The sequence below is a fragment of the Antrostomus carolinensis genome, unplaced genomic scaffold, assembly GCF_000700745.2.
Source record: "Antrostomus carolinensis isolate BGI_N321 unplaced genomic scaffold, ASM70074v2 scaffold23259, whole genome shotgun sequence".
Lineage (NCBI taxonomy): Eukaryota > Metazoa > Chordata > Aves > Caprimulgiformes > Caprimulgidae > Antrostomus > Antrostomus carolinensis.
The window spans coordinates 2,773-17,325 of NW_010339723.1; the positions used below are offsets into that span (position 1 = coordinate 2,773).

A 14,553-nucleotide genomic window follows, 5' to 3' on the forward strand; every position below is an offset into this window, starting at 1 on the left:
TTGTCCTATCACTGGCCACCACTGAAAAGTCTGGCCCCATCCTCTCAACACCTGCCCTTTAGATATGGATAAACATTGATCAGATCCCCTCTCATCCCAGCCAGAGCTGGACTCGCCATGGAAAACCCACGTGCATGGTGATGGGGATCAGATGAAAAGCGGGGTGCAGTCCCAGCTGGAGGCACCCCAGGGCTCCCAGTGCTGCATCAGGGCAGGGGTAGGACCGGATCACCCCACCAAGCTCACTCTCCTCTCTCTCTCTCTCCCCATCCGCCGGCAGATGAGGCAGGGAGCGTTCCTGGTGAACACGGCGCGCGGGGGGCTGGTGGACGAGAAGGCCTTAACCCAAGCCCTGAAGGAAGGACGGATACGAGGGGCTGCGCTTGATGTGCACGAGTCGGAACCGTTTAGGTAAAGCTCTGGCTCGTGGGGCCTTTTCATGGGTGGTTGCCCTCTGTACACAACACCCACATGCCTTGTCACACATCACCAGCGATGGGCAACAGTCCTGCTGGTTGAGAAAAGGCCGTGGCACCTTGCAGCATCCATCAGGCGTGGGATGGCACCAGGGTTACAGGTGTTCAAAGGGACTCCGGGAGCTTAGAACAAGAAATCAGCCTGTGTCTTAAAAACCAAACAAACAACCAAATAAAAAACCCACTCCCAAGTCTGTGAGGACAAATCTGTTCTGTGTTGGACATTTTTGCCCAGGGGCTGCTGGCAGCTGGGAAGTTGGGCTCAGTTATAAGCAGGAGCGCAGCTTCTTTCACCACAGACTGGGGACGGTGGCAGGACTAGTTAACTTGTATTTTCATAGAATCATAGACTCATAGAATGGTTTGGTTTGGAAGGGACCTTAAAGCTCATCCAGTTCCAACCCCCCTGCCAGCAGCAGGGACACCTTCCACTAGACCAGGTTGCTCAAAGCCTCATCCAACCTGGCCGAGAACACTTCCAGGGAGGGGGCATCCACAACTTCCTTGGGCAACCTGTTCCAGTGTCTGACCACCCTCACAGTGAAGAACTTCTTCCTAATATCTCATCTAAACCTCCCCTCTTTCAGCTTAAACCCATTTCCCCTTGTTCTGTCATTAACTGCCCTTATGAAAAGTCCCTCCCCAGCTTTCTTGTAGCCCCTTCAGGTACTGGGAGGCCTCTATAAGATCTCCCCGGAGCCTTCTCTTCTCCAGGCTGAACAGCCCCAACTCTCTCAGCCTGTCCTCACAGCAGAGCTGCTCCAGCCCTCGCATCATCCTCGTGACCCTCCTCTGTATTTGTCCCAGCTGCTCCAGGTCTCTCTTGTGTTGGGGGCTCCAGAACTGGACACAGTATTCAAAAAAGTTTTCAAAAACTATTTTTTTTTTTAGTGAAATTGTGCTTCTACAAAGGACAAACTTGCATACCCACTCCCTTCCACGTGCAGCCTGTCCCTGCATCCCCACACTGCTGAGAGACACTCCCAGGCATTCATTCCTCTGGGAACATTATGAACAACCACCCAGTCGGTTGGTTTTTCAGCCCTGTTGGTTCTTTTTTTGGTTCATTTTCAGTTTGTGCCCTGCACTGGAGCTGTGCTTCCACCCCAGTGATTCCGTGGCCATTTCAGGCTGGCAGGACACTGTTGGGCTCCTTCCACCCCAGGTGCTGCAGGCGAGGGGCTACCAAGGCTTGCCCACACAGAGGGCAGCCCCCAGCCTTTTGCCCTCATCATATATTTTATTCTCTTTGCATACATTGACTAATCTCTCTTTTTTCCTCCCTCTGCTCCCAGTTTTGCTCAAGGCCCATTGAAAGATGCTCCTAATTTAATCTGTACTCCCCACACCGCTTGGTACAGCGAGCAGGCGTCACTGGAGATGAGAGAAGCTGCTGCTACTGAGATCCGACGCGCGATCACAGGTACTCGGCCCTGCGGAGAACCTGGGGCTGGCTCACGTGTGTGCCAGGGGGGACAGAGACAGGGGTCCACCCTGCTCGTGTCTCAGAGGGGGACAGAGACAGGGGTCTAACCCTGCTCGTGTCTCAGCAGGGGACCGGGACAGGGGTCTAACCCTGCTCGTGTCTCAGAGGGGGACTGGGACAGGGGTTCACCCTGCTCGTGTCTCAGCAGGGGACCGGGACAGGGGTTCACCCTGCTCATGTCTCAGCAGGGGACCGGGACAGGGGTTCACCCTGCTTTTCTTCCCAGCAAAAGAGCTGAGAAATTAAACTTTATTTTTTTCTGTGGTTGTGTGAGGGGTTTTGAGGGGGTTTGGTTTTGGTTTTTAAATCAGTAAAGCACTTGTGCAGCATGTCAAAGACTAGTGTCTGTGACTGTGATGAAAAGGAGTGAAGCAATAATTGCTGCTCCTTTTACTGGTGCTAACCCAAAAAGACTGTGGCCCACAGCTGACTGCACATCAAAACCAAATCCTAAAGCAGTGAAGGCACCTGTGTCCAATTCTGGCTGTAACTGAGCTTGTCCCAAGGTGGTGGGCACCATACTCCAGCAAATGAGCACTTCTCTTGTCCTAAAATTTTCCCCTCATTCACGTGGAAGGCAGAGCTTCACGTCTGGCTCGTCCCTGCTTTGCAATCAGCCGGCTCAAGGCAACAGCGTTTCTGAAAGCAGAGAGCTGGGATTCAGGGTGGGAAACTGGTCTCCAACCCTGCACCTTGGGGCAACTAAAACATCCTCCTGGAACAAGGGATGTGGGATTTCCACACCTCCCCACCCTTAAACCAACAAATACAGTGAAACGGGGAAATCGTAGCTTATTATTAGAGGGTGATAAAGCTCAGACTCACCCGCCACTTCCTTACCTTTATTCCCAACTCCAGGGCGCATCCCAGAAAGCCTAAGGAACTGCGTGAATAAGGAATTCTTTGTCACAACAGCTCCGTGGTCAGTAATAGATCAGCAAGCGATTCATCCAGAGCTCAATGGTGCCACGTACAGGTAAGCTGGAGAACGGGACCACGGCAGCCGGGCTTTGGGAAAGGTGAGCAGACAGCCCAAGTGACAACTGCCACCAAGGACACAGCGCCGGGATTGCTGACACTGCTTGATTTAACCAGGGGTTTATAAAGAAGCCTTCATTCGGGTGGGCCAGTGGCACTTGCACAGCATCTCCATAAGCAGCAGGACCCCCCCAGAGCTGTAAACGAGCAGGACACGACTTCTGAACTGAAGCAAGGACTGCAGAGTTGCTCTGTGCTTCTGTCCATGTGGCTCGGGGTTCATGAGCCAGCATAAAAACTCCTCCACAGTCAGGTGGCCTAATTGCCACCTAAATCCCTGAGATCAGGGTTACTTATTGTTGCACTTTAGAGGACTCAAAGCGCGCCAGCAGGAGATATTAGGCACGAGGACTCAGCTGGAGCATGGGCAGCCTTCACCCTGTCACCACTGCCAAAAATATTCTGAGACACACACACAAAAAAACCCCAAATCTGTGGGGCACATCCTAAAAAACTGTTATTCTGAGAGAGGAAAAAAACCAAAACCCAAACAGACCTGTGAAGCACATCCAGGTGCGTTACAGGGCAGAGGCAGGCTGGAGCTCATCCGGCAGCAGAGCCCTGCAGAGGGCAAAGCCCAAGGAACACACAGTTGCAGGTCGCAGGCAGCTGCTCGCTTTGACCAGGAAAACATATAGATGGAAACATCCAAACCTGGTGGAAGCAGCCGCCTGGGTCCCGTTTCCAACTGCTCCACGGCACATGGGCAATGCCCTGGGACGAGCTTTGGCTTCCCGGCTTAACCTCTGCAGGGTGCATCATCCCTGCCAAGCTCCTCGGGAGCGGTGGCCGCGGTGCCCCCCTACCCTGGGTCAGCTCAGCACCTTCACAGCAGGTAAAACCTCCCCTCCCCTCCCTGCTTCCCCCTCCACCTTCCTCTCCAAGGTGATGGCAGCAGCAGGGAGGTGCTGGTGGCTGGGTCCCTCACTCCCCACACGTCCAACAGATCTCCAGAGGGTTTTGGCCTTGTTGTCCCCACGTCACATCAGCCCTGTGGACAGCTCAAGAAATTCTCATTTCTTCTCCTTTCTCAAACTCAGTGTCAATTCCTGGACTAAGTGTCACTCACCCTGCTCCTAGGAAGGCTGACTAGATCCAGCCCTGTTGTTTCAGCTCTGCTCTCTGGTTACATGAGGAAGATGAAGGACAACTTACAAACCAGGTGGAGGTGTTCCAAAGCAGTCACACACAGCGCTATCATCACACTAGCGTTTGGTGTTTCAGAGAGCATTCAAGATGATTCCTCACACAGGTTTTCAAAAGAGAAAGGCTTCCTTATGGTTCAGGAACCCCTTAGAAGGTACAGAACCAGACACAGCCTCTGTGTCATAGTGGAGGACACTTACCCAAGCCCCAGCAGCGCTGATTTCACGTTTAACCTCGGAATTTAAAAGCAAAACCAAACTCAGTTCTAGTAGAGAACTGGACGCTCTTTGCTGCTCGTTTTCTCCGCAGTGGTGGTTGGGTGACTGGCCCTGTCTGTGGTGAGATCTGACGTGACAAACCTGCCTCTCTCTGTCCCCTCTCCCAGGTATCCCCCTGGGATGGTCAGTGTCGCACCGGGAGGAATACCGGCAGCTATGGAGGGCATCATTCCTGGAGGCATCCCCGTTACTCACAACCTTCCCACGGTGGCACATCCTTCCCAAGCTCCATCTCCAAACCAACCCACAAAACATGGGGACAACAGGGAACATCCCAACGAGCAATAGCAGATAATTTAAAATAAAAAATAAATAAAAAAATCATTCAATAAACTTGGGACCAAGAGACATTGGAAAAGAAGTTATACATGAACTTAAGAAAAAAAAAAAAAAAAAAAGCATTTGATACGAAATTTGTAATGTTGATTTTTTTGGACAGACGCATCATTGATGTTCCAGCGTTAACGACAAAGCGAGAGCGGTCAAGACTGGGGGGGAGAAGCCCTGAAGAAGTCACTTGCTTACAGAAGCGCTGAAAAACTAGGACGTGAAACGTTAATGATCAACTTCTGTTCTTGTGTGTTGAGTTTCCTTCATCTGTGCATCAATCACATGAATAAAAATAGAACTTTTTTTTTTTTTTTTTTTTTTTTTGGCACGTAACACATAAAAAAAAAAAAAATTTTTTTTTTTTTTTTTTTTTTTAAAACCCCCCCCCCCCCAACCTCGATTCCTGGGGAAGGACAAGGGCTTGGGCACCTGTTGTCAAACCACGGCATTAACCAATCCTTACAGAATTAAGGTAGAAAATTTCAGAGGAAACCATGATGTGGCTTCAGCCCTTTCTTTACTCTTGTGTCTGGTCACCTCTTCTAACAGGAGGCATCAGTACTGGCTTAGAAATGGAAAAAGGAGAAAAAATAATAATAATAATAATAAGAGGAATAATAATAATAATCCTTTTTGCAGTGTCACAGGGCCAGTGACCTGTAACAGAATTTCTCCTGCCAGGTTTAAGCTGTAGCTGTTCCAGCTGGGATCTGTGGGATGGGGAGGGCAGGAAAGGCTCCTGGCAGCAGCCACTGCCCTCCCTGGTTAACGACAAGACAAACTGCCAGGCTCTTCTCTGCCCAATACACTGAATAAAGTAGCTGTGCATTCACCTACGCCCTGCAATGATGCAAGAAAAATAAAATTACCAAAAAAAAAAAAAAATTAAAAAAAAAAGAGAAAAGAAGAAAAAAAAAAAAAAGAAGAAAGTATTAAGTTTCACACACTATTTGTACTCAAATATATTTTCTCAGTTTTAAATCTGCAGCTATTTTATCAAGTGGAAAAAAAAAAAGTAAAAAAAAAAAAAGTCTTGAGCTGGAAAGGGTTCAAGAATAATGTTGCATTTCCTTATGTCTCAGGAAACACTTTTTATGGTAACTTGTCAGACTGTCTATGAACAAAAAAACCCACTTTTTTAGACATGGATAAAAGTCTTCTTTTTCTTCACGTGCTATTTTATACAAGAACACTTCAAAAATGTGTTATTAGATGTGACTGATTTTAACAAATCCTATTAGATTTGTATCAACTAGTTACATGTTATATTCATAGTCTTTTGTGAATCATCACCTTTTTTTGTTTTTTTAAAAAGAAAAAGATGGCCTATTTTGAGCCTTTGTATGGGTACATTCCTGTTTCTGTGACAAAAAAAAAAAATGAAAAAAAAAAAAATCTTAAACTGTCCCAAACAGAAAAAAAACCCAAACCCAACCCACCCCCATGGCTATCAGAAGTATGTTTTGTTTTAGTGTGTTACCGTTACTGTATTTGTTTATTGTAAAGGTGGACATTTAGCGTTCAGTGCAGTTTTCAATAAAAAAAGTGATAAAATTGCCATAATTTCTGAAAGGTAAGAGAAATCCAATAGTAATATCCACTAATAATCCAGTAATCTTCAACCCTGCAATCTAACGCTTCAGGTTGAAGAGCTTGAGAGCGCACAGGACGGTAGAGAACACAGCTCTGCTCACCCTGTGCCCTCCTCTGACACCAAATGCAATTTCACAGGGGAGAGCAGGTAAGTTTTCCTCAAGTCCAACCCGGGCACCTCGTGCAGCAGCTGGGACCTGCTGGCATCACGGGGAGGAGAAGGGTGACGCTTCGAGAGAGCCGCGACTCGCAGCGGCTGAGGATCTGCCCTGGGCTGCCTGCAGCCAGCTCTGAGAAATCAAACAGAAACTGGGTTCAAGTTTTAAAATCACACTGCTGGGGGAATGCTGAATTTCATTTCCCATCCAGGTTTTCAGGTGGTGCTGTCCATAAGCTGTAAACTTCTTTGTGATTTGTATAATTCTTTCTATAAAATATAAAATCAAGTGGGACATGAATTGCAGCCTAGGGGGGAAAAAACGATCACTATGGTTTCCATTAAGCTACAAAAGCAGCTGCACCCCAAAAACGATGGGGGTTTTTTTTGTACTGAAGACATGAAGCATTAGCACACTGCTGGGGAACAAAGCTGGAAACACGCTGGAGAGGTGCGAGCAGCTTGGAGCCTCGCTGGATGAAAAGCCCTTTCCGTCACTGCCACCCCCTCTGTCACCCTGCGGGGGAGAGCGCCAGCGCACGCGGCCTGGGATGGGGCAGAGAGCTTGGGCTGGAAAAGGACTAAAAACAAAGCTGAAACCAAAAAATGTGTCTAGGTTACAAAACTCTGTATTTTGTTTGCTTTAAATGAAACTGAAAAGTAGCTTAAAAAAAACCAGTCAACTTTATAGATGAGCGAGCGATCACTCTGTCAGCGATCAGCGTCCCACACCAGTGATGATCCGTGACCACCACCAGAAACCAGAAGGATGGAACAGGTTAGTTACAGAGAAAGCGTTTGGGAAATACTGAAATGATGGTAAAAAACAAGAAAACATGTAATTGATGTTAAAAGTTTAGAGTTGTTTTAAAAAAATAAACTACCTCTGGTACTGTGATGTGTTTTTAACCAAGCAGTTGCACCCAGGATGGCTGCAAGTAATTCCCTGGCGCAGGATCTTGTGCATCTGCTGCCGGTGGTGGGCTCGGCCCTGGGACAGTGAGAGGCTGAGCTCGGATACCACAGAGAACAGCAAATGCTGCAGGTTCCACCCGACACTCAACCTCCCTCTCCACCAAAACCAAGGAGGGATGCAGAGGCAGGCAGACAGCTGTGACTGACGGGCTGTGAGCTCAATGACAGTAGAAATGAAGAGACCCCAAAGGTTACAAACCAAAGGGCACGCTGTGGTGACAGACGGCGGCAGTTCTAGGGGTTCCCCTCTGCTGCTGGGGTGCAAACACCAATGAAACACACAAAGAGAAGACCCAGAAGCAGAAAGGGAAGAGGATCAGCGTAATTAAGATTTGCCAAAGCACCGGGACGTGGCAACGCTGCGACTCAAACGGAAAATGATCGGGCAAAGGAACGGGAGATGAACGCTCGCGGCTGAAGATCTGCGCCGTGCTGCTGCTGCCACGCTCAGGGAAAGCGGGGAGGCTCTCGACTCCTCTGATGATGGATGTCAGAGGAGCTTAAAAAAAAAAAAAGCAGCTTGAAGATATTAAATAAAACTTAAAAAAAGGGAGTTAAGGGAAGTTATGGAACAAAAGGGGATGGAAAGGGAAAAGCAGCGATTAAAGAAGGGTCTCTAAATGCACACCACAAACCAACTGTTAATGGGGTAAACACAACCTAGTGGTATTTGCCATAAGCCATGCAGCAGGACTTTGGAAGAATTCAGAATGACTAAATTTTAATATATTAAAAATAAAAGAAATACAGGATTATTATTTTTTTTTTCCCCACTGAGGAATTCATAAATAAAACCAGAAAAAAAAACAACAACCAAACAAAACCCAACCAGATGTAAAGGAGGTAGCAATGAACAGCCAAGTTCTGCGCTAGGAAAGCGTGTGCTACTGCGAGCAAGAACATGAGGAAAAATAACAACACTGAGAAACCCGATTTTATAGAGAGACTTGGCTCCAGGAGCAGAACTCGCCGACAAGCTGCAAGGTAGTGCTGCAAAATTCATCTTTACGAATTAATATTTGTAAACTTTCAAGTACATGATTGGAGGAGAGGACCCAGTGACACAGACTGACTGCCGGGCTGGCACAAAGCAGGGGTTTGCAGCTCTTTAATCTACAGGTACACGAGGTCTGGATTATTTTGATTTGGAAAAAAAAATAATAATAATTAAAAAAAAGAAGATACTTCACCAGTTCCAAAACGACCCGTGAAGCGTGTCAACCTGAACATACCATTTCACAGCACAGCAGAACAAAACAGTAACAGTCAAGAAAGCCAAGAGCTCTGAAGTACCAGGACTGTCCTCCCATCCCAGAACGAGATAAACACGGGAGAGCACGGAGCATGCTTCTGGAAAACAGCTGAACTGAGTGCAGGGCCAACTGCCGCGCCATGGGGAAGCGCTGGTGGGATGGGGATGGGATCATCAGGCCACAGAGAGCTGAGGAGAGGCGTGCTCGTGGGACTTGGCTCAAGGTAGACTTTCACATTGGTTATTCTCCCCGTGTTACAAGGAAGCTTCACTTCCTTCAACAGATCAGTACTGCAGAAAGCAAAAGGGGCAGGGGGGGTGTTAAAATTCTGCAGAGCGTTTTGCACACCCCTGGAAGTTGTCTACTAAAGGTTGGAGCTCATCCTTCTGCCTGTTCAAATGGTGGTCTGCACGGGGAAGGGAGTCCTGGGTAAGCTGGGATCCAAATTTCCTAGTTACAGAACGAGAATTTCTGCTGCTGCCATAGTTAGTCCTGAACTAACAGGACCTCCAGAGGTCACTGGGTTACACCACCACAGGGAAACGATGCCACAAGCACACGGTGCAGACCAGCTCAGCTCATGGAAACTCTCATCCCAGCTTACTCCACAATCACTTCCCCTGACAGAAAAGACCTCAGCTAGACCAGGTATAAAAGGATGTTACTGCAAGGTGAGAAAAAGGACCAAGAAAAAAAAAAAAAAACCAAAACAAACCAATTTCAAAAGCAAACTTGAAACAGGACCATCGTGAAGAACCTCTTGTGAGAGCCTCTTTAGTATCTGCGGTTGGCCTGCATCGTTGCAGATCAACACGTGTCCTCTGACCTGAAAACTGCACGTGCACCTATCAGAGGAGATGGAACGGCCAAAAAAAACCCAAAAGAAAGGTGGAGACACTTCATACCAAAGCTCAACGGACTCTGCGATGGGAAAATCGCTCGGTTAACACAGTACTTCATGACTTGGATCCTTTAGGTGTCGTCACCACGTTTATGTAGGAGTTGTCCACATTTCAACACCATCCAAGCAGCATTTGTAAGAAGAAGAAAAAAAAAAGCAGCAAGTTCCTCGGGTTTTTTTTTTTTCCATAGCTTGGGAACTACATAAAAAATAGGTGCTATGGGGTTTCTTTCCAAATTCTAATGAAAATAATTTCATCTACGGCAAAATTCCTTCTTCAACCACCACACCATCTCCAAAGTGCTTTTCAAGACAACCTGAATTGCACTGTCTATGTAAAAACTGGCATTAACCTTTAGTGTTTTAAGTGAGATTTTTTTTTTTTTTTTAGATAAACTTTATCCATTACAGGTTACATGGCTAAAGTTATCAAATATAATAAAATTTCTACCGGAGAATATACTCTGAACTTACAATCTCAGGAACTTACAGAAGTTTTAAAGTATGGCCACATCAATCAACATGCAAGAAATTCCCAGATTTACATACTGAGAAATATATAACACAGTGCTTTTAAAAAAAAAACCAACTTTAGCATAGATTCTTCTTTTTAATTAGAACTGCCAAGTGTGTTCTCACTGGATTTAATGACTGAGGAGTAACCCTTTAAAAAGGTGGGGTTTTTTTTTTTCATTTGCAGCGATGTTTTAAGTGGATGAAAGAATAAATGATAAAATGACACGTGGTTGGTATCACAGCAAGAGCGAGTTCTGAAAATAGGAAATTCTCAATCATGTCCGAGTTCTCAGATTTCACACAATTTTGTTTAGTATAGGCTCACTGGAATAAAATCCCTATATTTTAGGTCACTTCTTTGAATAAATATTCTTACTTATACTGAAAAGAATCTATTATTAGAAGAAAAAGGAAACAAAAAAAAAAGCCAAACCACCTTTTTCAGGAAACAAATCATTTCAACTCAATGAAAAAATTTAGCTTCTCTTCCAGTTTGGTTTTTTTCCGTAGAGTTTATATTTTATTATATGGGCACAGCAGTAACTAAAATATTAGTGAAATAATGATGTATTGTTTTTTTTTTTACTTATGACTTGCTGTGGACATTCTGTGCAAACAAAAAAAAAAAACCCAAAAGAAAACCTCACAATCTTGACCTGGGCACTAGTGAGATTTCACAGAAAAGGGCCTTTGATGGAAATGTGTCAGAGTATCTAAAAGGTGATGCAGAATACCAAGTTCTACTGTAAAAGAACCTCGGAGGGAAGAGATATCCACCTAACATGTGCTTTCGTAAGTGCCCTTATTTGAACAATTTCTTTGCAATAATTAAGATGCTGGTATACTTTTCCTATTACACAACCTGTTACACAACCACATGCGGTACATTTATAGACAGATTTACAATCAGAAAGAAAAATGGGGATTTTTTTTTTTTTTTCCTGTCTTGATAATAAAATTAGCTGTTTTTTTGTTTCTTTGTTTTTTTATACAAACTTGTAAGTCCAGCCCATTTCACTCTCTTCATGCAGCAGATGAGCTTGTAGACTCCTTTCCATGCTGGTTAGAAAAATCCTTTACAGCACTTTTCCCCTAGGATTGAGTCGTTCCACAACAAACTGCTAGAGCACAACGCTAACTCCGGCTCACGCACGCTCCGTGCTGGTTAACTTGCAATTCTCATTCATCATCATCATCCTCGTCTTCCTCGCCATCAGAAAGGGATGTACAAGGGCGGATCTGTCGGTAGCGATCGAGCCACTTCTCGACCATCTGGGTGACCAGCGGATGATTGCGCCTGCGAGAGCTTTTCTGCATGGCAACCAGAACCCCTCCTTCGGTCACGCAGCAGTCCAGCCACTCCCGAAGCAGCTTCTCTTGCTGCTCCTCGTTACCTATCTTTGGGGGAGAGAACACAGGTTGGGAACGAGCCTTGAAACGTCACCAGCCACTTCAAACAAGTCACCTGTGATATTCTGAAACACCCAGGGCGAGCAGTGCAGCTCCTTTTCAAAGCTGACAGAGTCAGGGTACTAGTTCATAGAATCACAGACTGGTTTGGGTTGGAAGGGACCTTAAAGCTCATCCAGTCCCAACCCCCCTGCCAGCAGCAGGGACACCTTCCACTAGACCAGGTTGCTCAAAGCCTCATCCAACCTGGCCTTCAACACTTCCAGGGAGGAGCAGCCACAGCTTCTCTGGCCAACCTGGGCCAGTGTCTCACCACCCTCACAGTGAAGAACTTCTTCCTAATATCTAATCTAAACCTCCCCTCTTTCAGTTTAAACCCATTCCCCCCTGTTTTGTCATTAATTGCCCTTATGAAAAGTCATTTATTATATAATATATATTGTCGTTGTTTGACAGAAAGGGCAAATGGGCTGTGGAGATGGAGTGATGTGGGGAAGGTCACAGTGAGCCTGTCTTCACAGCAGAGCTGCTCCACCCCTCGGATCATCCTGGTGGCCTCCTCTGGACTTGTTCTAGCTGCTCCATGTCTCTCTTGTGTTGGTGGCTCCAGAACTGGATGCAGTTTTCAAGGCATGCTGGTATTGACGTGCACAGTGAAGGGACATTCAATTTACAGAGCTACAAATAAGCATCAAGTTTGTGGGAAAATCTCTTTCAGAGTCCCCTCAAATGATTGGGAAGGGAGCAGTGTTAATTATACAGAACATGTAATTCTTTGAAGCACAAAAACATACGAGGCTACAGAGATTGCTGAGGCCACAGCTGAAATAAGCAGCTGTGAGAAAGGCTACCAGCCACACAACTATTTCTTACCTCTTGAGCAGAAAGGAAGTGAATGTGCAATAATTTCCTCTCGCTGTCCACCAACGGTAGAAAAGTCACGGTCACATCATCGTCAGTGTTCAAGTTAGCACCAGCACCTCGATTGCCATAACCATCGTTCTCCATGGCAACCAGAGCAGAGAAATGGCCCCTCGTGTAGCCCAGAGCAATAGGACTTTTCCAACAAAAACTCTGTTCCCATAACAAAGGCAAATACACACCTACAATAAATGAACACAAAGGTCAAGAGTCAGAACTGCAGCGCTCCACAAGGAAGATTTTTGATACAAACCTTTTGCTTTTGGTTAAACCACAGTAACAGCAGCACATCGTAAGCATTTAAAATGCACTTGGTTTGGTCTGCACTAAGGGGGGGGTCACACTTTTCAGTACAGCTCATTGTTATCATGGAATCACAGACTCATAGAATGGTTTGGGTTGGAAGGGACCTTAAAGCTCATCCAGTTCCAACCCCCCTGCCAGCAGCAGGGACACCTTCCACTAGACCAGGTTGCTCAAAGCCTCATCCAACCTGGCCTTCAACACTTCCAGGGAGGAGCAGCCACAGCTTCTCTGGACAACCTGTTCCAGTGTCTCACCACCCTCACACCAAAGAATTTCTTCCTCACATCTCATCTCCATCTCCCCTCTGCCACTTTCAAGCCATCACCCCTTGTTCTGTCACTCCCTGCCCTTATGAAAAGTCCCTCCCCAGCCTTCCTGGAGCCCCTTCAGGTACTGGGAGGCCACTAGAAGGTCTCCCCGGAGCCTTCTCTTCTCCAGGCTGAACAGCCCCAACTCTCTCACCCTGTCCTCGTCCTCATTCCAAGGTTAACAGGAGATTAATCAAGTATCTCTGCAACTGTACAAGTTTAGACATAAAAGCCATCACAACTACACCCAGTACCACGTCACCACTCCCCTAAAAATCTGTGGGCTGTAGCGTAGCAATGAACAAAAAACCAGCTTAGAAAAAGCAGTCTTTTATGCATGGTGACTTCTTAAAACTAATTAAAAAAATATACATAAAGAAAGAAAATAATTAGATTCTGCATCACAGCAATAAAAGCCACAGTCAGAGGCTATTTTTACCAGAATAAAAATTCCACCATCTGCTAACAAATCTTCTTATTAAAAGAACTTACTGCACTAAGTGTTATTCAGCACCTAACTATGTAGCCCATCCCAGAGACAATGGGACTTCTCATACACATTGTATTAACAGATTAAATTAAACCACATCAATTATGCATATCTAGTCTCAAAAAAACCTCCCAAAAAACAAAACAAAAAACCCAAACAGACAAAAAAAAAAACAACAAAACAACAACCCCCCCCAAAAAAATAAAAAAAACCCCACCATACCAAAAAGCTGATACTATTTTTGCTCAGATACAACAAATTCCTGATGTCACAGATTATGGAAGAAACTTACTTTTTTTTTTCTTTCCCCCACCATTTTTATCAATAAAGACAGTAATTTGCTTTGAGGTGCACTGAAAATAAAACTAGAACTCCTTTCTTCTAGGAACACCAATAATTCTTGGGGGGGGTGTGCGTGTGTGTGTGTGTGTTTGTACTGCTGGAAGACAACTTCAGCGAAAGCATGGCTCACCTTGTGACAGTTCAAAAATAGCCAGGCGTACCCTCGAGTGCCCATGTAGCATAGCAACCTGTCACAGTGCAGCTGCTGCCAGCGCGCCGCGAACAGACGCTGCAGCAAAACAAGGCACTTCACTTCTCCTCCAACACCCATGGAAATGGAAATGTGAGGCAGGGAGTGGGTTTGGAGGTTTTACTTAAGTTTAGAACTCATCTTTCTTTGCTGTAATAAAAATTAGTGGTGGCTACTGGTAAATTTTTGTCCCTTCCCCCCCCCCCCCCATTCTTAAATTAGCAATCAAGAAATACCTAAAAGTCTTTCCATTTCTTTTAGATTAAGATTCACACAAGTTTTTATTTCTAGCTCTAAAGACAAATCCATTTAACACCTTCTTAGTGCTCCCATCCTCTTTACAATGAAGTCTCACTGTAATGCAATGCTAACCACCAAAGATGCAGAAAAAGGGTTAAGTGTTAACTAAAAAAAACTTTCAACTCTTTACATATCTA

The 14,553-nt window shown here is 45.6% G+C and overlaps 2 protein-coding genes across 2 annotated transcripts in view; one reads left to right on the top strand and one right to left on the bottom strand.

Annotated features, from left to right (window-relative positions):
- The window catches only part of CTBP2 (C-terminal binding protein 2), a gene marked incomplete at its 5' end in the record, with an annotated part of 7,452 nt that extends 2,670 nt beyond the window's left edge, over window positions 1–4,782 (top strand). The window contains 4 exons of the mRNA XM_010175960.1: window positions 281–411; window positions 1,772–1,899; window positions 2,821–2,938; window positions 4,532–4,782. Of these exons, the coding sequence (XP_010174262.1) occupies window positions 281–411; window positions 1,772–1,899; window positions 2,821–2,938; window positions 4,532–4,712 (558 nt within the window). The remainder of the gene's footprint in view (window positions 1–280; window positions 412–1,771; window positions 1,900–2,820; window positions 2,939–4,531) is intronic.
- Window positions 4,783–10,914: 6,132 nt separating this feature from the next.
- LOC104531154 (ubiquitin thioesterase ZRANB1) lies at window positions 10,915–12,753 on the bottom strand. The gene is made up of 2 exons (XM_010175959.2): window positions 12,433–12,753; window positions 10,915–11,547 (listed from the first exon to the last, which is right to left on the bottom strand). Exons 1-2 carry the CDS (start codon window positions 12,565–12,567, stop codon window positions 11,329–11,331), a joined length of 354 nt encoding a protein of 117 aa, XP_010174261.1. The 5' UTR covers window positions 12,568–12,753; the 3' UTR covers window positions 10,915–11,328.
- Window positions 12,754–14,553: the final 1,800 nt, after the last annotated feature.

Excerpts from the sequence above, each read along its gene's own strand:
- LOC104531154 (XM_010175959.2), bottom strand. The coding sequence starts at position 12,567 with ATGGAGAACGATGGTTATGGCAATCGAGGTGCTGGTGCTAACTTGAAC. Across the intron at positions 11,548-12,432 it reads ACTTCCTTTCTGCTCAAGAG|ATAGGTAACGAGGAGCAGCA; the intron begins GTAAGAAATAGT and ends TCTCCCCCAAAG.